The 24,266-nt window shown below is 37.3% G+C and overlaps 1 protein-coding gene across 3 annotated transcripts in view; it reads right to left on the bottom strand.

Annotated features, from left to right (window-relative positions):
• The window catches only part of LOC107706257 (absent in melanoma 1 protein-like), a 32,826-nt gene extending 10,760 nt beyond the window's left edge, over positions 1 to 22,066 (bottom strand). Inside the window, exons 1-5 of one of the 3 annotated variants that reach the window (XM_016509921.1) lie at positions 21,720 to 22,066; positions 16,750 to 16,852; positions 10,353 to 13,219; positions 3,758 to 5,432; positions 581 to 628 (exon numbers count right to left, since the gene is read on the bottom strand). In XM_016509921.1, the coding sequence (XP_016365407.1) occupies positions 581 to 628; positions 3,758 to 5,432; positions 10,353 to 13,219; positions 16,750 to 16,852; positions 21,720 to 21,892 (4,866 nt within the window). In that variant the 5' untranslated portion in view covers positions 21,893 to 22,066. The remainder of the gene's footprint in view (positions 1 to 580; positions 629 to 3,757; positions 5,433 to 10,352; positions 13,220 to 16,749; positions 16,853 to 21,719) is intronic. The other 2 variants (XM_016509920.1, XM_016509922.1) reach the window with 2 other exon arrangements.
• Positions 22,067 to 24,266: the final 2,200 nt, after the last annotated feature.

Below are 24,266 nucleotides of genomic sequence, written 5' to 3'. Positions count from 1 at the left end.
TTATTTATTAGTAAATCTAGGGGGTAGGGGGGTATGTACTTTCCTCAGTCCTTCACTGACGTTCATTTGACATTACAGAATTTCATATCTACAAAATATTACATGAATGTTCTGGATGCATGTTTCTGCCATAGAGAATGAATGAATGAATAAATAAATAAATCACTTTATTTTCTAACCTCCAAGTAGAAAACACAAATTTGGTGTGATCTTTTCTTTTAATAATCATTTGAAAAAGAACATCATGTCACTTGCTGTCATTTGTAGTTCTCTTTTTATAATCTGTGACTGTCCAAACATGTGTGTTTGGCAGATGAAGTGGGTCTAAATGTGCTATTAGCACCATCTGCAGAGCACTGCGGGCCTGTTAAACACCCACCAATCTCTCCCACCTGTTCTTAAATACCAGCCTCAGGCTTCCCTCACAAGTGGAAACAAGGTACATTCTGTCACTTTTTCTTTAATATAATAAGCGCATGCAGTAGAGCGAATATATGCAGGGCTTGGTTTAGCCTGATCAGTTAAGCCATTAATTTAATGTCAGTGAGAAAAGAAAGGACATTTGTGTGAAACATCTCACCTTCCCAGGTCGTGGATTGAGCTTGCCATGCTCCTTTTCTTTTGTGAGCTAAATAAAGAAAATAAATATTTAAATGAGATGAAGCCTCATTCAAACAAACACAGATATAAACACAACAGTGAGTAACTTCTATTTTAAGAAAACATTACAATTAAAATTTTCAGAGTATATTTGCACTAGTGATAAGTAAAATATAACACTATTATGATAAGATCAGTCAGAAACCGCAGAGACAATATTATCAGACATTCCTTTACACAGTGTTCAGTTCAAAACTTCATGTCACATAAATTTAGGACAATTAAATGAATAAATCATATTCAAAAGAAGCTAACTGTACTGAAATCTAGATCTCTTGATTATCACCTTTGGCATTTCAAGAAAACACTACACTCCTATACCTAACCTTTGACAATAAAAGAACAAGTACTTAACACAACACTTGATGTTTCTACCTCTCAAGGTCACACGCAGGAAGATGCAAGAGGCTCACGGCCTTATTGTCACCAGACTCTTAAAAAAAGCACTAGAATGCAGCAAAAATTTACTGAATGGCGTGTAAGACAAGCTGTTTGAAATGTTTATTGTACTTAAGAGTTCCTCAGGGAAACTATATACATTAGGGGAAACTAACTGAGAATTACATCAACACTGCAGATCTGCTGTTAGCATCTATTTTGATCCGTTGGCTTTTTAAAACGGAAATCAAGAGGTCAGCTTATCAGGTGAAATGGTCAAGAGGTTCTTGTGTGGATTAATGGCTTTTGATGAATGTTACGTTTCGACATTTCATGTCAAGATCGCAAATGTCGCAAATGCCGCATATTTATGTATGTAGGAGGTGATGAAAAGCCCTTCCCAGACTTTGACAAGCGACGTGCCTTTGCACTTGCAATGAGGCATGGCAAGGTTAGAAGTGAGACAACATTACACAAGAGCCCAAGTCAAATTTCTCTGTTTGCATATGGGGATGCTCTTAATGAAAAGTCGAATGCATGAGTTACATAATGCAGATGCTATACCTCTATAAACCACCCATATGTCAGTCTCACTGTCAGATATCATGAAAATATGTTTTCCAGAACGTCAGAGAATTTCAAATATGCATAGTGAAAATGGGTGTGAGATGCAGTTGGTATCTCTACGGTCGATCTATCAACTCAGTGGAACAGTGAATGTGACATCTTATAGATATCTAGCCAACTTACACATGCTGCTTAAAATGTGCATACTTTTGTTTGGGGTGGGTCTTAATTTTAACTTCTGGATATAACTAAACCTTTAAAAATTGACATTTTAGGGAACCTTTTGCTGGTGGCTACAACGGTTACATCATTCATATGAAGTGCTGTATATTCCTAGCATCCAGTAGGAAACTGAAAATGAGTCTATATACTGTAGCCTATAGGGTTTCCATAAACGGATATGTGTGAAGCATGGAGGTGACATAATTGTTTTCTCTATGTCTGTTCCAACTGGCAAATATACAGTAAGCTATTGCCAACCCAAAGAAGGGTGTGTCTGAGCGGGACTCGACATAGCCTGTCTAGGAAAATTATCAAAGCTAATTAGAGGAGACAAAGCGAACGCAGTAAGATAATAATGTCACATTCCATCAGCCTCTCCTTCTTTCCCTGCCTATTGACAAAAGTTCCAGGGACGACCTGTTCTACTCATACCATTTCTGACCTGTCCTCAGAAAGTGCCATTTCAGCTTGATTATTCCCATGGTTTTTCCAATGGGAAAAACGGTCTGTTTTGTCTTACACAATCATGCTTTGAGAAATGCAGTCAATAGGAAACCAGCCTAATTATATACAGTTTCAATCAATTTTCATTTTGGTATTATGAAAAGATATCATTTCAAGAAGCACACAGCTCTATGCATAATTACAGGAAACCAAAAAGTTTGCTCTGTCACTGAAACCTGAACTATTATTATTTAGGGGGTTTGCATATTATGATATTGTTATATATTCCTGTAAATGGGCTTATGTGGCATCAAGTGACACATATAAAGATTTTTGCATATTGAATTTTAATATAAAGTTGGATGTGGGTTGAACTGTCAGATAACTCAACATCATCACTCTATGTCAACACTCTATGTCAACATAGAGCAAGATCAGTATGACGTGAATGACAGAGGTCAAGCTGTGTTTTACAGTGTGTGATAATGTGATAATTTGAAGTTACTCTCTAAAGACAAACCTCTCAATATATCTAATTCATAAAATTCTTTCCCTTAGTAACATTACTAGTCATGTCCCAGAGAAATTAACTTTCTTTGCGTGATCAAACTCGTGAGGTAGTATTTAAAGCCTTGTATGCAAAGTCTCTGAAGCCTGATGCTTTCCAAAAAGTTTTTTTTTTTGGATTTGGGAAATACCTGAGGCATGAAAGTGAGCATGATTCCTTTACCAGATGAAGGTTACACCTTCCCATAGTATCTCTAAACCCTAACCAAACTACAGTTTTGGTGAAGCTGCTTTAGGTTAAAATCAAAATTTGACTTGCAAACTCAGGCTCTGTACAGTAGAGAGAAGCAATAATAAAAAAAGACTCTACAGAGCTGCTTAGTGTCCATTTTGGAGGACAAGAGGAAACGTGAATATTGCATGAGGACTGAGGTAATGTATACTCCCATCAACCTCTATTGTAAACCCTTCTTTGTGAGGTGACACAACACCCCTTCTAGCCTTTCATTCACTGAGGTTTAAGGCTGAGGTGCTCGTTCCAACTCCTGGAGAGTCTTGCAGAGTTTTTTTTTTGCAGGGTTTAGTTGCAACTCTAATGACGCAGCCAAAATTTTAACCAGGTCTGTAGGAACAATGTAGGTGGGTTGGAATGAAGGAAGATATCAAGGAACAAGGCTGAGTAGACTAGGTTTAGGGCATCCTTCACCTGTCCAGGTCTAAAAACAAAGCCCATCAGACGTTTGAGGTCTAAAACAATCCACATACTATGTTACACAATACTTGGAGTACGTGGTTTCATATCAGGTTACACTAAGAGGCTGACTAGGACTGGGAGAAACAGAGCAGTGGCATGATACGAAAACAACACTCTCATTGATTCCATGCCCTGATTCTCAGAGTTTCTCAAAGAGATTTTACTCTTGTAGTGCCTACGTGTTTGATGATGCCAACATATGCATTGTGACAAAGCAATACTCACATATGCATCAGGGAAGGCTCTGTATTTGAGGAGTAAGTTCCGCTCTGGTTCTGGCTTTTTGTCCACTTGGAAGCTCATGGTGTCATTGATTAGAAGACCTCCATCTAGACTACTGCTGCGCTGAAGACCCAAAGGTTGAGAGTTCTTGAGAAGCGTTTCGGAGGGCAGAGAGCGGTAAAGTTCCATAGTGGACTTGTGGTCAAAACTGGAGGTATCTTGTGAGTTGTGTTGGACAGATGGAGCCATGCTTATTCGAGAAGTTTCAGCGATCCCACTGAGGGAATTTGATGGAGATGTGAGGTACGAGAAGCGCTCAAAACGGGAACTGAGCAAGGCGTCAGATCCCTTGGTGGCTGAGCTTATCCGCTCATGACTGGGGCCGATCTCAGGGAGAGAGGCTGCACGAAAGATGGAGCGGTTTGAGGCCTTGCCGTTCTCAGTTGGCTGGAAGAAGAAGCTGTTTTCCAGGCGAGATGAGCCTCCATTCATGAGTCCTTTAGTAGAACTTTCTTCAGGACTCAGATCGTTGAGGGAGCCCCTGCGCATGACGATGCTGTTGAGGGCTGAAGCTCGCAGAGGCAGTGAGAGCCCCCGATTTTGGGTCTCTCCGAGCTGCTGTTCCTTCATCATGGTCAATGGAGAGCGCATGTCTTTGGGGGTACTCCAGTTAAGGCCAATGTCTAAAGGCAAACTAGAAACTCCATTCAACAACTTTGGCTCAGTAATAGGTGAGATTGGAGTACGAGGAGAGATTGGAGTAGGGGGTGAGATTGGTGCATCCTCTTCAATAGGTGGCAGTGAAGAGAAGGGTGTGTTGGATGGGGTGCGTTGAACCCTTTGCCGGACCGGTCGCTCCATGCTCTTGAGAGTGTCTACCAGGTTATCCATTTCTGAGAAGGATGAGGAAGAAAGAGGCTCAGGCTCAGGGCCAGTGGGTGAGGGAATCAGCTCTACCCGCGTAGCTTGGAAAACATCAGAGGAGTAGTCGTCTGCCTCCACGATCATCAAGCGGGAATCAAAATGTGCCTGTGAGTCAAAGACTGTTTTTCTTATCTCCTGCTCTCCCTCTCCCTCTCCCTCTCTCACTACAGGTAAACTAAGCTCCACCCTGCTCCTCCCACTAGTGTAACTCTCACTACTCTGATGAACTTCGCTCTCCCCAACTTTCCAGTTACTGTTGTCTAGGCTACCGTCAGTCTCTGAGAAGGCAATAGGCTGGGTCTCAGGAGAGCGAAAATGAGACGTGTAGACTCCTTTTTTATAGCTGGGGGACAGTTGAGAGGAACGCAGGTATGTGCTATCTGTGAACGTGTAGTCTGAACGCTCTGTGAAGCTGGACTGCTGTTCTTCAGAGCTAGAATGGAGACTTTTCCACCTCCTCTCAAGCTCAGGACTGGCTTTGCTTGGTTCTGACTGATCTCTAAGCCTAATGCTGTCCAATGGACTTTCATAGTTCCCAAAGTTGCCCTCTTTGTCAGTGCTGACCAGGGACACTTTGCGGACCACCATGGTATCCTCTCTGCCCTCTCGAGAAGATGATGGTCGACTGAGCTTTGTACTTAGCACTGCAACACCAGAGTTCATGTCTGTATCAGATCCAGTCTCAGTTTCCACTTGGTTCTCTGTTTCTGACTCTTCAATCACTGTACTGAGAACAGTGGATGCATGAAAGAACCTAGAACAAAAGGATAAAAGTCAAATAGAAAAAACATTAATCATCTTTTAGAACGATACTCAGCACACATTTTAAAGCTTTTAAAGATTTTATAGTATGTGACTATAATACACTTGAGGTCTATGAGCAATAAATATGGAGAACCTTGACATCTGTAGTTTTAAGAACAAATTCTGTTCATGTGATAAGGAATTTGAAGCTTGTTTGGTTTATGAATCCCTGAATAAATACATTCATATTTAAAGTAGAAGCATAAAAAGCACTAAATACAAATGCACATGCAAAGTAGAAGACAGATCATGCAAGGTATAATTGTCCCTTTCTAGTATGGGAGTGTATTGAAATGTGCGTAGGTGAGTTTCTGGAGAAACTACGTGTTAAAGGGCACTTCAAAATGAATCACAGCGTTAAAAAGTTTAATCCCACACCATACAATAGTAAAAAGGTGAGTGGACCTTCAGAATCTATTCCACATGAAAATGTACTAATGGAACAGACTATTTTATGTAATAACTTTACAACATTAAGCATGTAACAATAACAGTAAATATAGTCAATAAATGTGTAAAAGGTCAATCGATTCTGTTATCAGGGCATTGCCTTGTGTGGTGTTGTCTTTTTCAACATTATGTATAAAGATCCAGTTCATAACACTGTAATTGCAATGCAATGTATCACTACCCTCAAAAGCGATGTCTTCTCATATTTGTAGTAATTTACCTGTCATAGCAAATATTATCAACTGATTTGGCATTATGATGCCACTATTAAAAACAAGAGCTAGACTATATAGTGTATATATTTGTCTGGCGATAACTTACAGACATAAGAACTAACACCAAATTTTTTTGTCTCTGTTAGTTACAGAATATATATGGTAAGTTAAACATTATCTAAACAGGAAGACCCCTGGCTTGAGATTAACACTCATTCCACACACAATCACACTGAAAACAGAAATAGTATAAACTGAATGCTCACGTTATATACTAGCATTAATATACACATCAAACCATACAGGAACACACATTTGAACATAATAACATTAGTAGTTTTAGTTTATTTTCACTTCAGCACAAGTATGAAGAGATATAGGTGTTTAATGGATATTAAAGAAAGAATTATAATTTGATTAAAGTCAAGACACATAGACAAGAAAAGAGGAAGTGTCACTTCATCTGACCCTGAGAACAGAGAAAAAAGGTGCTACATGTCATGTAGTTTATTTTTCACTGCATTTAGCCCTGAGACATTTAAAGGGAGAGATAACAAGTTATATCAGTTGGCAGAACTAATCACTCTGGATCTGCTACGGTAAATCACACCCCCTGGTGGTAAAACTGAGCCTTACATGCCATCTTCAGTTCCTTGCAATTTAAGAAATAATTGACACATTTTAATAAAAATTCTAAGAAATGCACACTCACTAGCTATACTGCACCACCATATGCACGTGTGTAGAGCATTCTGGGCCTACATATATAATTATTACATATATATTATATCTTAGTTGAGGTGAATTTCCAGAGCATTTTGTCTACATTCTGAGAATTGTTGTGGCTCTGATCTTGGGTGGTGGCCAAGCTCAGTTTTGTGATTCACGTGTGTTCACCACACAAGCCTCACTGGAGAGATAATATAAATTAAAACAAAACATTGCTGACTAAATATAAGTGTTCTTTCAAGATGTACATTCAAGATACATTGATACTCTTACAGCCTTTGGATTAGAGGTCAGTGCATTAGGAATGTATTTTTTTTGTGTGTGTGTGTGTGTTTAGCCAATTGACATGCTATGTGACACACCAGAGATATCTATAATTGTCCCTGTCAGTTAAGGTGTAGCTTAAAGTCTCAATTTCCTGTAACAGAAATGGCATCTAACTGTATAATTGCTAACAAGCATTTTTGAGCTTTTACACACACACAAACACACACACACACACACTTACATGACCATTCTAGACTGTGGGAGAACCGCCTAGTGAACTGAAAAACTGTTTTCCAGCAAATCCTGCTGGAGAGGATGTTTGTTTGTTAAAAACCATGACCAAGTCAAAGGTCTGTGTTACAGATATGATGCAATACCTCCCCCCATGAGTGTAATTCAATTTTAGATCTATCAGGGATTCTTTCAACAAGATTAATTCAAATGTAATACTATAACAATGCAATACAATTCTTTAAATCTTTTATATTGTTATAGTAAATAAAAGACTCTTGGTAAGTGCATGTGTAACGGAGTGAAAAGGTATGTTAAATTATTGCATAAATGGGGACAGCGCCATCTATGTGGTGCGTGATGTGATTTAGCGTGTGGAGTAGGGACCGCCCACAGCTGAGTTAATGAAGCATTGTGATTTATAATTAATTGAAAATGTGTGTCATCTATATTCAACCTGTTACAACTGAAACACTATACGATCACAAAGTTAAAAAGAATTTAAGTGACCGAATTAAAAAAGGAGAACTGTTTTTAAATAAACACAGCTGAGTTAATGAAGCATTGCTGTGGAAATGGTTTATTCTCTCTCGGAATCAGTGAAACCCTATTACACACACTGTCTCCATTTTGCAGAAAGCAGACCGCCCAGGCAAGACCGTCACACATGCTAAGGATTAAACAATGTGTCAGCACTCATTCCCAAATGAACATGGGCGGAGCTTAGCGAAGGGTCAGTTGTAGTTTATACTTCATCAGGCTTATTCTTCACAGTTAACTATAGTAATTGTAGGGATTATTTCAGCTTTTCAATGCCAAAAAAAGGCTTAACATTGGAATTTTCTTAAAATCGCATATATAAGCCAGGTAATTAATTTCAAATAAGGTCAAGGTGAGTCATGGACAGATGTCCTCCATCTAAGTATGTGTTATTGCCTTTTTTAAAATGTCAAATCCAAAGTTAAATAGCACATTTACTGTACACTTCCAGGCAAAAACATTTCACATTCTGTTCATAACATGTCTGATGAGACATGTTATGAGACTGACAGCACTGATAACATTGGAGGTTGGAGCTTAGAATATGCAAATAAGAACATGGTAACTGGGGGCCACGTTTTGCAGACAATGTTGAGGATGCCTTTCATAATGTCTGTCTGTCGCTTGCATCACTGCAATCATTCTAGACATCCACATACTAGGCATTGCTCAGAGCTACAGTAGGAATGTGCATTGATTTTTGCACTGAAATATGTTCCCACTGATGTTACTGCCTGTAATTTGTTTTGTAACACAAAAACACCTAAGCTGTTAAAATGATTGACATTCATGAATGTGACAGGTTTTATCTGAGTATTTGACGAGGGTGTCTGAAAGATTACAAGACTGACAATGTCATGTACTGTATGAAACCTTGCAATTCACATTTATAGTAACAGAGGCTGATAAATAAAACCAAGCAGAAGTTAAGTGAATTGAACTAAACTGAACTGAATGAAATACATAAATTCTCACAATCAAACAAGTGCTGATGCCTCTATGATGCATGGAAGAATATCTTAACAATAAGGTTGAAATCATAAAGATTAACTACTGCATTAGATATTATGAACTAACAATAAATTAAAATAAAATTGAATTATGTTTTTGTTCATTTATAAATATAATATTGTTCTATGTTAAATCATATTTGTTCAAAACATGTAATGTTAAAATGTACTAGCATTTGTACAAATGAACATCAACCTAGTTGAATAAATCCTGTAGCAGTATTTAATGCTAATTTATGTTAGCCACCATATTTAACTGACACACAGGCATAATGTAAGCATTGCCAAAATCTAAACATGCAAATCCATCGGCTACATTCCTGGTGGTTATACTTGTTTGCCTAAAGAAGCATTCAAGAGGATCTCATTTGTTTTGGCATTGGCCTTCATTCATGAGGGCTATTTCAAGAATGTGTATCATCAAGTATGAGTCGAAAGCATACTTTGAACTACCTTACATTCCTTCAGCAGCCCATCCCATTCAAATGAACGTACGAGACGTGAGGTTGCGAGTGGGTGAGGCTTTGATAAACCTGTCCCTTCTTGGGACAAGAACTTCAACCTCACTGACACAAAAGAATTGAAGTTCATCTTAACAAATCTAAAAGAGACAGAATAATCATTCTGTATATAATGCATACAATGAAACTGGCAGAGAGAGAGAGAAACAGAAGCCAGAATATAAAGTTGCTGAACACGTGGAATAAGAATGGTGCTGTAAATAAACAACTTTATGCTCATATCCATCTCCCATAATTTGACTTCATCACATATATCACTTTACACATAAAAATTAACAACTATAAATAAAGGCTCTCCATATAATAACCCCCTTTTTAATATCTTATTCTCTACATTTCTCTATTTCACTTCTGTTCCAGCTTGAGCACACACTCATACTTAAAACTTGGCATGGTGTACTGCAAATATTGATGGTTATAATGAGAAACTGCTTGCACTGTTCCTCATTTGTAAGTCACTTTGGATAGTGGCGTCAGCTAAGTGAATTAATATAAATGTAATGCGAATCACTTTAGGGGTACATTTCAGTCAGAACTGAGGGTTTACATTCGCTATGTGAAAAGTGTGCAATTCAGACATGATAAGCTGAATTGATTTTGTATCTTCTCTTAAACCATGCATACATTTAAAATAATATATAACATTTAAAAATAATTAAATATTTAGTAAATTACTTGATTCATGCATTTTGTATTTTTTCATAAACAATGCATACTGTAAATAAATGCACAAATACAATTATTAAGAATAAAACAATATAAAAACACTTATGCATTCATATTTTGGTTTAAAAGAAATACAAATAAAAATATGTATTTTTATTACCTTATTACTACGTGTACACACAGTACACCAACAAACACACTAATTGCCTATAGATTAAAAACAAGATAATTTGTATCTCACCTTTCACCTGGTATTAAACTTCTTGAAAGTAGCTGATCAGGAACAGCGTTAACTTCTGCGGAATCTTCGTTTTCCCTTCTGTTGTCTGGTATACTTTCACTGATTTGTACCCAGTTCCTGTGAGTGATATTATCTCTGGCTGTCTTTACCTTTGTCACTGTCACCTCTCCCTGTTTGTGGCTTGTGTCTTTGGTGTGTCTGAAGGTCTCCTCTGTGGTGTGTGTACTGTTGTGTTCTTGACTTTCACTGTCCTGTGTTCCTGGGAGAAATGTGGCTATATCCTCAGTCTCTTCACTGCTGGTATATTCCTCCCTCTCAGCGAGGTTATCAATGCTTGTTCGGTATTTGCACCTTGCCGTGTTCTCCAGTATTGTTATTTCTCTGCTTGACTGCTGCGGGGCCAAGGGGCGGAGACAAATCTCCAGGTGACTGTGTGTTTCCATTCTTGAATCTGCAAGTGATACCTTCACTGGCTCAGAGAAGGGAGTGGCCGAAGTGCATTCTTCAGGGCCACATTCTTGATTGACTGGTAGGGCTGGTTTCAGTGGAGCAAGATGGTGAATCTGCTGCTCTGCTTGACCTGTCAACACTTCAGTGCCTCCACATACCTCTGCTTCCATTGCACCTTGCATTGCAGATGTTTCTTTTGTGCTTTGGACCATTTGCAATTCATCTCCCTTTTCTTCAGCCACCTCATATGTTTCAGGAAACTTGTAATGTATAATTTGCTGTTGTGATAAAACATTCATGATTTGCTCTAATCCAGTGTCTTTTTCTTGATTCGATGGAACTACATACTTATCACCACCTAGTTGACTTTGTTCCTCAAATTCTTGGCCATATTTCTTCTTTCCAGACATGTGAAGGTCATTGCCAGTGTTCATACTCTCTGCTGTGGTTTCAGCCTGGCCTTCTGTGATCTGCTCTGATTCATAGCCTTGAACAACTGTAACGTCATGATGTTCATTATAAATGTCATCTAATCTACTTCCTTCCTCCACTTCTGGTCCACATTTGTTCTGAAGGTCATTTCTAGTAGTCAGAACTGCTGTGGTTTTAACCTGGTCAATCAACTCATGACTTTCTTGAGTAGATGCCCCCTGAACATCTTCCTCAGGATCTTCATACTCTTGTGTGTCTGTCTCTGTCTTTGGGGTTTGAGAACTAAACAGCTGGTCTGAAACATCTAAGTGAGGGGGAGGATGAATTATGTAGGCAGGTATGGCTTCAGAGGTCAAAGTGCTGGAGGTACCACTGTCCGGAAAATCTGAGGAAGTTTCTGAAGCTTCCTGGCTTATTTGGTCTGGTTCTGATATTTCAGTTAGGGTTTCCACATCTGAATAAGACATATAGTTAGAGAGGCCTCTCTGGGAATGGTCAGGGCTGATGGGGTCTGAGGGACCTGAAAGGTCAAAGGTGACAGTTGGCTTAATGATGGTGTAGGTGCTCGACACAGCTGAATAAGGTAAAGAGACTTTTGACTCATTCTCAAGAAGGACAGGTTCAGCAGGACTAGGTTTCTCTGAGACAGTGGCATATGTCGAGGAAGAATAATTGTTGGTTTCATAAGATTCCATTAAAGCTGTCTCACAATTAATCTGAGGGTGAGATTCTTTCAGTAAACTTGAATCAGAAGTGGAATGTACAGTGATTATGGGTAAACTCTGAGGTATTGAGCTTAAATCACGTTCAGAAACATCAGTATTGGAGAGAGATAAAATTGGCTTTCTATCAGTATCAGCATCCAAACTGTTCTCTGTGATTCTGGAGCAGGACACAGTGCTAGACACAATCACATCTGGCATGGATGAAACATTATCGGCACGGGAGTAGACTACATCACCGTTGCTGGCAGACATGTTTCTGTTATTTGCAGCGCTGTTTTGAGAATCTTCTTCCTCAGTTGATGTAATATAATGTGGAAGACTGGAGGAATGTTCTGGAAGGGTATCGGCAGAATATGAGTTTGAGCTGGAACTCTGGGTCACAGTATTGTTTGAGGTGAAACCATCAAGGATGACAGAGGTGGAACTATGGGGGATGGAAGAAATGTAACTTTGCGGAATGGAAGAGATGGAACTTTGGGATGTCTGTGGAATGCAAGATGTGGAAGTTTCATGAATAATAGCGGTAGAACTCTTAGGGATGGAAGAGGTTACATCTTTTGATTCTTTACGTTCTAGGTGCGACTCTTTTTGAAAAGCCATTTCATTGTTGTTAGGAGTAACATCTGCGGTGATGGTATTGACCTCAACATCTGCTGAAATTCCTGATTTAGATGTTTCAAAATCCGAGAAAGGATGATCATCCCTAAAAGAAACACCACTTGGGTTCAGATCTATGTTTGAATTATGGACTGTGCATGTGTCAGTACTTGCTGCTGCAGTTTCCAGATCAGGAACAGGACTGAATGAGTCAGTAATGTTAAACTCAGTGTTGGAGTGCTGAGAGCTGAAGTACTGAGCAGATTTATCTGCAGATGGGCTATCTGGGGGTGTCTGGTAAACCTCACTATCAGACAGTGAAGAGTCAATATATGGTATTGATGTACTATCCAGATCTGAAGGCATAAAACCTGCATCCTCCTTATTAGGCCTAGACATTTCACTTAGGACATCCTGGGACTGGGATTGGTCAGAAGTACAGGAGGATTCTGGTGCAAAACCAGCCTGGTTTTGTTCTGTGTCTACCTGGCTGTCAAATTCTTCCTGTTCACTGATATGATCCTTGACCCCTGGGTCTTCACTATTGCTTGAAAGATCCTGGGATAGATCTCTTGTCTTCTTCTTCTTCTTCTTCCAGGATAGAGATACATTAAAGCCCTTGGTTTTACGAAGGTCACTCTCTGAGTAACTGTGTTGCACTTTCTAAAAAAAATGAAAACAGAAAGTCAAAAAAGAAAGTATAGAAATTAAGTAAAAAAGAAAAGAGGTGAAGGGGAGAATGAATACAATGAAAAAGAGAAAGAAAGATTAATGATCATGAACATTTACATCAATTAAATAAAATAATATAATATAAAGATGCATTCATATGCATCAGTGCATTGTTGACATTTATATAAATATGTCACAAATGTAAATAAATATATTTATTTCTGATACCATACCATCTTAATTGTAAAGCTCTTGCAAGTTAACACAAGAAACATTTTATGTCTCATAGTAACCTGTCTGATTTGCATTTTTTAATGACATTGTTAGCCACGAGAGGAATGAGACAATGGTTCATTGGAAAGAGTTTATAGGCTTTTTGTTACTAAAGTATTCATGAAACACCCTACTATATTAGTTTTATTTACTGAATGTGATTTGACCACTTTTACTAATGACAGCGAGAGCACATAACACAACAGAATGGAAGCACAATGAAAACAGTATTTGTTGTTAAACATCAAAGTTAACGAAAGTTAACAAAGTTAACGATACCTGAAATTGCAAAATGTAATAATGGCATTTTTATATAAACAGTAACAAGCAAGATGAAGAAGAACAGCAAAGAAGAAAATCTAATTAATCAAAGAAATAATTGACAGATTAATAGATGCATTATGCATCTATGGCATTAGCACCATAATTCATATCTCCTTGGGAAATTAAATGTTGTTCTGCTGTCTGGTGAAATATGATAAGTCTGCTGCTAAAGTGCATTTAGTGTCCCATCTGATAACATTAGAGGATGAAATGTCATGAAGTGAGATAGAGAGAGATGTGTCATTGTCTGTCAATCTGGGTGGAGGCCCTTGTATTCCTTGAACTGTGGTGGTACAGTTCAAAATGACCATATCATCAGTCAACCTGTCATATAACTCAACCAATCGATACTGTTTACTAGTATTGTGAAATACACAACTCTGTCTCATTTCTATATGACATTTGAGTATCTTTGATGACAAACATGACACATTTTTGTGATACTGAATCTAATGTAAAACATCTGAAGACAAGCCTTAATTACATGTAAAGCCAAATAAATTATCAATTAAATTATCTATGAATCATTTATTAATAACTTTTAACCTGCTGGAATTACACTTATGATCTTTCAACATTGCTAATCAATGCTATCTGCTTTTTTATTAAGGAGTTATGCTTATCTGTGTCAAAAATAACAGCATAAATCAAAAGGCACTGCGTGAAACAACAACGTAAAATTAATGATGTTATGTTTATGATATGACTCCAAAAGCAACCTAAAGGAACTTGACATGGAAGAAGAAACCTTACAGGCATTTTCTCAGACATTTCTGAAGAACTGCCAAAAGCTTAACCTGTTAGCACTGTGAGCACTTTATTGTGAAGCTACTGTAGATTGTTTAGCCACAATAAGCACACTCACACAAGCATGTACTGTACATACACATACAAATAGCTCCACCTGCTGGTCAAGCAAAAAAAAAAAGGAATTATAACCAAAAGATTAAAGGGGTCATATGATGTTGCTAAAAACGCCGTGTAAACATAAAACCATGTCTGCATTTGTCATCGGAGAAACGACAAACAACAAGCGCTACTCGCGTTTGAATCATCAGTGGCAAATTCATTAAATATAAAAAATGGCTGTGAGTCAGAAGCGCCAGGCTGTCCTTGCAAAGTTGGAACTGCCCCACTTTATAGAACAGCCTTTGAGCACAGACCCATTGTATGCTACTCTGCAGGTTCAGGAAACAGTCTTCCATAAAATGCGTCACACAGCGTCACACACGGCGGGCTTGAGTGAGCGGAGGTTGATGTATTTCCTCAGCGACCAGCACGGATCAGCTCCAGGCATGACGAAGCGGATATCGTCCTCTTTTGGAAGGCCAAACAAAGTAGTTTCGCTTTCACAACGAAACACACAGCATCTCCACAACATGGCGCCGGCGGCAACAACAATACTAGAGCGAGAATAAAAGTTACGCCTTCTTTCTTTGCGTGAACATTTGGGCGGTGTTATGCAAATCTTCCCACACAGTGACATAGACATGTGGGGGCGTGTTTAAACGAGCCGTTTTAGGAGGGCGTGAACAAGTCTCAACTTTTATAATGAATATCTCTTTGGATTTGAGACTTTACTCTTTGCAACTTTACAGATCTTCTTTATGCACCAAGAGCTTGTAACACTCCAAAGAGAAAGGAAAAATTGAAATCGCATCATATGACCCCTTTAAGAGCCTCTTACAACTGAAGTTCCTGATCTTACTATAAAAAATAAGCAAAAACATGATATACATATATAAATTTTATACTGTTTTAAAAAGTACTTTTAAATAGTAAGCCAGATTACAGATGACCCACTTTAAATACTGACCAATAAACATACAGTAACAGCTCCATCTTAAATCCATAAATCAAGAAGCAATCGTTATAAAGATTTTAATAAAACCTTAGGATGCAGGACAATAAAAAAATGTTAAAAACAAATCCATACAATTAACTAAACCAAGAATATATGATAAGAATAAGAATATTTTATGAAATTGCTTGGTCTGATTAGTGTTTAGGAGTATACTATGGCCTTGAAGGATTACAGACAGACTCATGAGTCTTTAAAAAAAAAGAGGACAGGACAGAAGGAAGAACAATAAATAAATTATAAATAACAACAATAATAACCATTCAAAAAGAGGCACCCTCCTGTTTTCCACACAACTCAGTGCTCCTAAAATGACATTTAGCACAATTTGTCTTAATCATCCGTGTTCTTCATCACGTCTGTACATGTCTCTCATGCAAAAAAAAAAATGGTATGCATATTACTTCTGGACTACTGAACATAAGCATGAGAAGGGAGACTAAATCATTCCTTCATTACATCATTGTCATCATTATCATCAATAAATAACTGTTTGTTTATTTATTCATTTATTCAAAATATGGATATATTCAATATGGCTACAAACATATGAGATGGACTATAGCAATTAACAATTCTGAAACAAGAATAATTGACATTTGGGATCAGGGTGCACTTAAAAGCATGCTTGATTTTTTGTTTATTTTCTCTTTTTCATTTTATTCATTATTCTGTGCTAAACTTTTTTTCTACAAAACAAACGGTGTTTAGCATAAATTGAGAAAGATGGTGTAGTTACAACATTTACCAGCAGGTGGCAATGACACCTTGAAACCTTGACTCCTTGGTCATAGAAGGAGGATGTACTGTTTAGTATTATTGCTATTTTGCACACATACTGCACCCTATTGGCTGTGCTAATAACCTTAATTTTCAAGCTCTGTGTTTAAATATTAGTGATATATGTACCTTTTTTTTTGCATTGCAACGCATACACTGAAAGTGTTGGACAAATTAACTCTAAAATAAGATAAATGTTTACTATATTTTTGTCATATGTATCGCACAGTCATAGACATGTTGGTTTAAAACCAGCTGAAGTACAAGTGTGGTACTCTCTGACCTTTGACCTGAGAACAGTGCCAAACAGAGATGTCTTGCGTTTAGTCCACTTCTCATCATCCTGAGTTTCACTGTCGCCAGCTCCCAATGTCCCAGACTCAGTTCTGTGGAAGATGACATTCAGTTAGAGATCTGGAGATTGACGATTCGGTTTAAAGTTCAGATAAATGCACAAAGAGCAAAGAGAGCAAACAAAAAAGTGCCCTCGAGTTTACTGTGTGGCGCCAATGCTCGAGTCAGTCAGCCAAAACGACAAGAATGTACAACATTAAATGATCTGTCTTTCCTAAGACAGACAGCTCATCCAAATACAATGTGTAAACAGGTTATTCATTTTCTTCAAAAATATACCGTCACCGGAAACCTGCTGCATACTTTCAGAGAACAAGATGTGGACACACAACACACGCTAAAACAAATGCACTTACTAACACAAACACACCCACTGTATAGCACCACCTAAAATAACTTGAGTAAAGTGGGTGCAAATCAAGGGTGAATACAGTCATGCAGGCAGGAATAAAGGCATCAGTGCATCATGGCTCTGATTCACCTTCTTAATGAACGCAATGGCCTAATTGTGTGCCATTATACACGTTCTTATAATATCTCAGCTCTGATTTGGCCAACATTAAACAAGAAATATTAAGGTGGAACAGGTGCATCCAAAAGTCCCCATCATGAAGGATCCGGGAAGCAATCACATTTTTTGAAAGTGAATCACGTCGTTGTCATTCACATAAACCTATTTTAAACATACTTGAGCAACTTGAATGACTGATGATGAATTGAAGTAACTTATGCTTTTAATTATGTGATAGAAGCATGTAGATGTCATGTAGACAGTTCAGACTGATTCTACAACTTCAACATTTTTCAATTGCATGCACGTACATGTATTAACGATCTAGGAACCTAAACAGCGCGTGAGAGCAATCAGAAGGGAGTTGTCTGAGGCCTAAAGATTGCAGGGTCTTTTGATAAATATCCTGCTTCACATTCCAAACCCACCCTTAAACCCCCCAGGCATATGACGGTGAAAATGTGTTTGTTCAAAGATGCATAAACATGCGCATTTAAAATTGAACCTGAGCATAATAATATTGTGACTCTTTAAAGGTCTCACCTTTACAGGTATCACTGTCATGCCAACAGCATCAGGTGAAAACAAGCTGAAACTTTCACTCACATATCTAGGTTTTTTGATCAAGCTTCTCCCCGGAGGGAACAGCCAAACGTATGAGTTTCGCTCTGTGTGATGGAAGAGAGTAAGCATGCGGTGTGGCCAGTTCCTGTAGGTATAACCATATCATTTGCTGGTAGCAGAGAAAACAAACTCAAAAGGAAAAAAAATGCATTGATGTCATGCAGAGTTATATTAATTTTCTTAAAATAGCGAGGTATGAAATGGATTCCTGGACCTTACATTTATTTTACAGAGCACAGGAAACTAGACAGGTAATTTATAAGATCAATAAAATATAAATAAATCATCTTTACAGCAGCTTTTATTTAATTATTTTCATGTTATGGCTGATAACTATGGAAGCCCGTTTCCGCCACTGAATAAAAAAATTAAAAAGGTAATTGCGACTTTTTATCTCACAATTCTGACTTTTTTTTCTCACAATTGCGAGTTTACATCTCACAATTCTGAGTTTTTTCTCAGAATTGTGAGATATAAACTTGCAACGGCGAGTTATAAAGTCAGAATTGAGAGATATAAACTCACAATTCTGAGAAATGAAGTCAGAATTGTGAGATATAAACTCAAAATTGCGAGAAATAAAGTCAGAATTTGTGTGATACAAACTCGCAATTCTGACTGTTTTCTCGCAATTGCGAGTTTATATCTCGCAATTCTGACTTTTTTTTTCAGAATTGTGAGATATTTATTATTAAAGTCCAATTTTTGAGGGGGAAAAAGACTGATGTTCTCAGAATTGCAAGTTTACATCTCACAATTCTGACTTCTAAAATCAGAATTGCGAGTTTGTATCATGCAATTCTGAGGAAAAAAGTTGTCAGAACTGTGAGAAAAAAGTCAGAAGTGATATAAAATCGCAATTTCCTTTTTTATTTTTTTATTCACTAGTGTAAACGGGCTTCCATAGATAAATGATATTAAACTTCTATACCATTTGACCTAAATAAATACATTTTAAATAATTAAAACTGAAAACTTCAGCTAAGAGTGTAAATCTACTCAAAGGCCACTCAGAAGTTTCTCTCTGGTTGTGAGTGATATCTGCAGCTGGATTCTCAACTTACAAACACTTTCTGTTGACCCATATAGCACAGACTACACACTGTTAGTCTACTATTCAAGACAATTATAAACTACGCTGAGTCTGTCTACACTGGCAACAGGATTGAGGATTTTAAATGTACTGCTGTCACATGACCTCACTGTGAGTACACAGTTTGTTTGCCTTTGTGTCACGGGTTATTTTGGAATGGAGACACACGGCGCACAGTGTTTGAATAAAGCATCACAACGTATTGTGCAAAGCAAACAGAGGACAGATCCTGTCTGTTACAACAGACAGGTTCTGAAGAACAGTCACATGTCAGGGTATTTTTATAAGTTTACAGCAGGTTGCTCACCTCAGTGAGGAGCTTTTTTGGCCGTACAAATAGCCTACAATATTTAAGTACAAAAGCTGGTTGTTGAGGGTTTTAATTGAAGGCTAAGCTGTGTGAATGTGCAAATCCAAACATCCAAACAAACATGCTCTTCACACAGAATGAACAATTAAAGTGATTGATCATTTTACACACGATTAAACTCAAATCACCCATTAACCTACATTCAGCCCAAACATTCTGGTATAAGTGTCATCATGATTGGCTGCATAATTTGTAGATTTGTCAACTCTGCAGCCTGTAAATTACCAACGTTCTACCACCCTTGAAATTATGGAACAATTATAATCATTACATGACTATGAGTTACACTTATATGACCGAAAGGGACCATAAAGCAACACTATTACAATTGACCTCTTTCTGAGCACATTCACCAGCTGACTAGTAGGTGAAGCTGAAGAGCATATTCAAACAGAAAGGGGTAGACTCAGCCAAGACTAATGACAAAGTCCGCCGCATAACAAGTCCGAACTGTTTTTAAGGTACATGTGTACCATTTAAGCTCCCAAGTGTCCCAAATAAGCCCCCAATGTTTTTTAAATGCTGATGCTTGTAGCAGTTTGTGAGACTTCCCTTTAGGAATCCCCAGTCACTTTTAGAGTCCTTAAATTTATTCCTTTACTTTTTCCAATTTTGTCCCTACAATGAAAATAACGTTGGTAAAAATCATGAATGTGCTCTTATCACAATGAATTCACATAAAAGGGATAGTTCACCCAAAAGGAAAATTCTGTCATTAATTACCCTTACCAAAAAGTAGTATAAGTATATTTCTGAGAAGTACATAAAGCCCATGTCTGAGAAGTACATCAAATTAAACTGAAAGCATACTTTCCTATTTTTAGTTTAAAAGATGTATACTAATAGCACACTTGAATAAACTTATTTTTCGTAAGGGTACTCACCCTCATGTCCTTCCAAACCCGTAAGACATTCGTTCATCTTTGGAACACAAAGTAGGATATTTTTGGATGAAATCCAGAAAACAAAAATAAGGACTTTATTCAACAATTCTTCTCCCTAAGTTACCATCTTCCGCCATTTTGGAGAGTACCACAACACATGCACGTGCTTTCCCCTGAAAGTAAACAACACTGATTACGTTGGAAAGCGTGCACATGCATCGTGGTACTCTCCAAAATGGCGGAAGAACTTAGGGAGAAGAATTTTTGAATAAATAATGTTATTTTTGTTTTCTTTGTACACAAAAAGTAATATCGTATAGCTTCGCAAAATTGAAGTTGAGGCACTGATATCACATGTTTTCAATTTTCCTCTACCGCATAAAAGTGAGACAAAACCCCTCGGAGCTTTCAAAGCGATCCTGAATGTCAAACGCTTACTGCAGGCCAAACTACACCACTATGTATCCAGTCGCGAGAGAAAACATTTACGATCCGACCTTTCAAAATAACCGCTACTTTTTCAGACAAAACCACATTTTACTAATGGCTTTGCAGTTCGCGCTGCCATCCCTTTCTGAGCGGAGTAATACATGCAGTAAAACTTCCCAGCACAATTTCAGATTTACTTCATTCATTGTTTTACATAGGCTGCCTACAACCAATGCACACATACACAAAAAGGAAAATAAATAAATGAATAATAATAACAATAATAATAATCATAATAACAACAACAATAGGCCTAATAAAATGAAATAGTAACATTAAAATAACCTATAATAATTAAAGGTGCCAAAAGGTTAACAGAATAATAATTTAGGCCCAAATATATTACAAAATACTACTACTACTTCTAATAATAATACTATTTAATAAAAAATAAATGCTAAATATAGATACAAATTACAGCAGAACAGAATAGAAAAGAATATAATACAATTTCTTTATCATTAGCCTACTCTCTGAAAGCTACATGGGCAATCAAATTAGAGTAAACTAACTGTACTTTGACTGTACAGAATATAGCCTAGCTGGTTTTTAAATACCTAATAAATCATCGAGAACACTGAGATAGGTTCCAAATAAAAAGTAAAATCACAGCAGCCTAACAAACATGTACATTGCTCTCATTATTTATTATTTACTATTTTATTTTATTTTAACGCAGAGCGACAAGTGCCCGGTACATGGTCTTAGTTATTTGGGTCTCTTTACATCTACTCGGGAGATAGGCTATTACAGCAGTGGACTAACCCTCAGCTGGAACCGTGTTAATTTTAATAAGCTTGTGGTTTGTACATTCTTTATCGTTTAAACCTATATACAGATGACAGATATTGGTTTTAGACTGCCTGACAGAGACATGGATCATTCAGTAGCCTAGGTATTAGCGGCAAACATAATGAAATGGTTTTACCTTGCAGCCTTTAGACTCTCTTCTGAACTCTTCGATTTCTTTGACTTCCATTTAAATGATTTGAGAATTCCTTTGCCGCTGTCATCCTTCTCCACAGACTCTTTGAGATTTGCTTCACTTTTAGAAAACAAATTCCTCAAAGATTTTTTGGTGGAAAAACTCTTTTTCGCCATGGTGAAACTTCAGAAGGATTAGGACTGCAGAAGCACGCGAATGAATTTAGTAAAAGTTTATTACGATACGTTGAGTCGACGCACGTAGAAGTACCTGCTCTCTAGTACACAGCCAAACCTTGCTCTCTTATGAACAGATGCTCTAGCTGTGTCAAAGCTAGTGAGACACCTACCGAGTGTTTTTGTATCATAGGCACGCTCTAAAAACTCAGCGGCTGCGCGCGCCCATGATTTAAATAGGCTAAATGTTGTCAATATAGGCAGTTCTCTATAAGGTTATGAAACGCAGCCGACTCTACTTCATTAACTGTGTTAGGGTTATTGAGTCATCAGAGTGAATCGAATGAATCGCACACATAACAGAGTGTGTTATGTGTGCGTAATGAATCATTCATTAATCGTTCCTTAAAAGCAGGTCGTTCACGGCGGGCACAATTAAGCCTACAGTCATTTATTAAAATTAGTGTGTAAATTAACTAAGATACTTTTCCCCCCATTGAAACAAACCTATACATTTTCTTCCACTCTGTCAACTGATCAAGTTGCCACAAGTAACAGCCTAAACTAATTAAACGTTTCATTAACGTCATTTAATGGTCACCAGTAGGCTAATTTCCATAGTTCGAAAATGATTCGTTTATTATTATTATTATTATTATTATTAGCCTATTATGCTATTATTTATAGGCTATTATTGTAGCTATTCGCGAACGATTTTTTTCTCGAAAGAAACACTTAAAGCACAAATAGTCTATAGCCTAACATGAAAAGATTTCAGCTGATCCATACTCTAAGCTTTTCTTTCTTTCTTTCTTTCTTTCTTTCTTTTTTTTCTTCATGCTGATGATGAGAAATGAATTCTGTCATTCTTTGGCATGAAGAGCAACTTATTCAGTACAGAACACATTTTTATCCAAAACAAATCTGAATAAAGCATATTGTGTGTAAAATTCACGCATACTGGATATCAAGTAGCATATCAGGTTGGTGTTACCAGTGCCTATTCGAAATAGCAAGTTTGGCGTCTGTCAGCATGGATTATATGATTGACAAGTAAACACAGACGCGCAAAAATAAATAAACAAATTAAAAACAACAACAACAACAACAAAAAAAGAATAGGTAAAAGAAGGTTTGGTTCGGTTCAGTGATGCTCAGATAATTGATCTCTATTAGCCTACAATGTCTGTTTACTGTATAAATATTTAGTTATTTGACCACCCTAACGTCTGATTCAGGAGGAGATACTAAATACTGGTTTTATTCTAGTTTTGTTATAGTTTATAGGGTGAATTCAGGTTGAAGCTTGATTGTGCTGTGCTCAATGGGTTTACACCTCCAGAGAATAACGATGGTCTCTAATTAAAGGGGCACTATTTCTCTAAATGCTAAAATAGTTTTGGTTGATGCAATATGGCATTGGTGGGTGTGGATACACCTTAAAGGAGGACTGCCCCATGGGGACAGATAGGAAACCCTTTGACATAAGATTTTCATTTGTAATGTATAATGTTGCTCACCACATGTAAACAGTTTTTATTGTGACAGTTCCTATTTTGTTTGACATACAGTTAACAGGAAATAAAATGCAAAGAAGAGATAAAAAAAAAAAGTTTAAATATTGCTGGCCCACTTTGGCTGAATGTGTTAAATAAAGTGGGCCAGTGGAAATCAGGTAAAGTGGGCGACCTTTATCCTTCAGTAATTATGCTCGAATTTATTATTTAAATTGGCATTCATTATTTTATAGCTAATATCAATAATCAACTTTTATTTATTTATGTACTGAAAACAGCAATTAGTGTGCAGTCAGAAATTGAAGTCAGAGATGGAAGAAAGGAAAGGAAGGCGAGGCAGGAAGTTCAGTCTATGTTGTGAAGAAAGGATGAGAAAAGCGAAATGTAGATGCAGAATATAATCTTTAAAATTGGACACATGAAAGTACATTTAAAGTGTTTAGAGAACATAGAGATATGTTTTAATTAGGATACAGGATCATTTTTTGATAAATCAGGGATGGCCCACTTTACCTGAAAAAACAAAAATTGTGTCTGGAGTGCATGATCTCAAAAAGTTTACTGGTACCTATACCTTGCAAATAACACATTATATAAACTGTATTCAAGTTGAAATATTATAGCTGGACCTTAAAGTTAACAGAAGTAAAGAAAAAAAAAACATATAGGTAGCTAATTTGTATGTTTTACAAAAACTGGCCCACATTACCTAAATTCACCTTATTATTTTCAGTTCACTTGTTGTTGTTACTTTCCTTGTACAGAACGTTGGGATACACTAGCGGTAGGGCTATTAGAAATGTGCTCATAAATAAAAGTGACCTTGACTATTCAACTGCTGTCCCTCAGTGCTACTA

The sequence above is a fragment of the Sinocyclocheilus rhinocerous genome, unplaced genomic scaffold (genome assembly GCF_001515625.1).
Source record: "Sinocyclocheilus rhinocerous isolate Xijiao unplaced genomic scaffold, SAMN03320098_v1.1 scaffold53, whole genome shotgun sequence".
Taxonomy (NCBI): domain Eukaryota; kingdom Metazoa; phylum Chordata; class Actinopteri; order Cypriniformes; family Cyprinidae; genus Sinocyclocheilus; species Sinocyclocheilus rhinocerous.
Note: the sequence above shows the minus strand (reverse complement) of the source record. Positions and strands in the feature narration are given on the sequence as shown.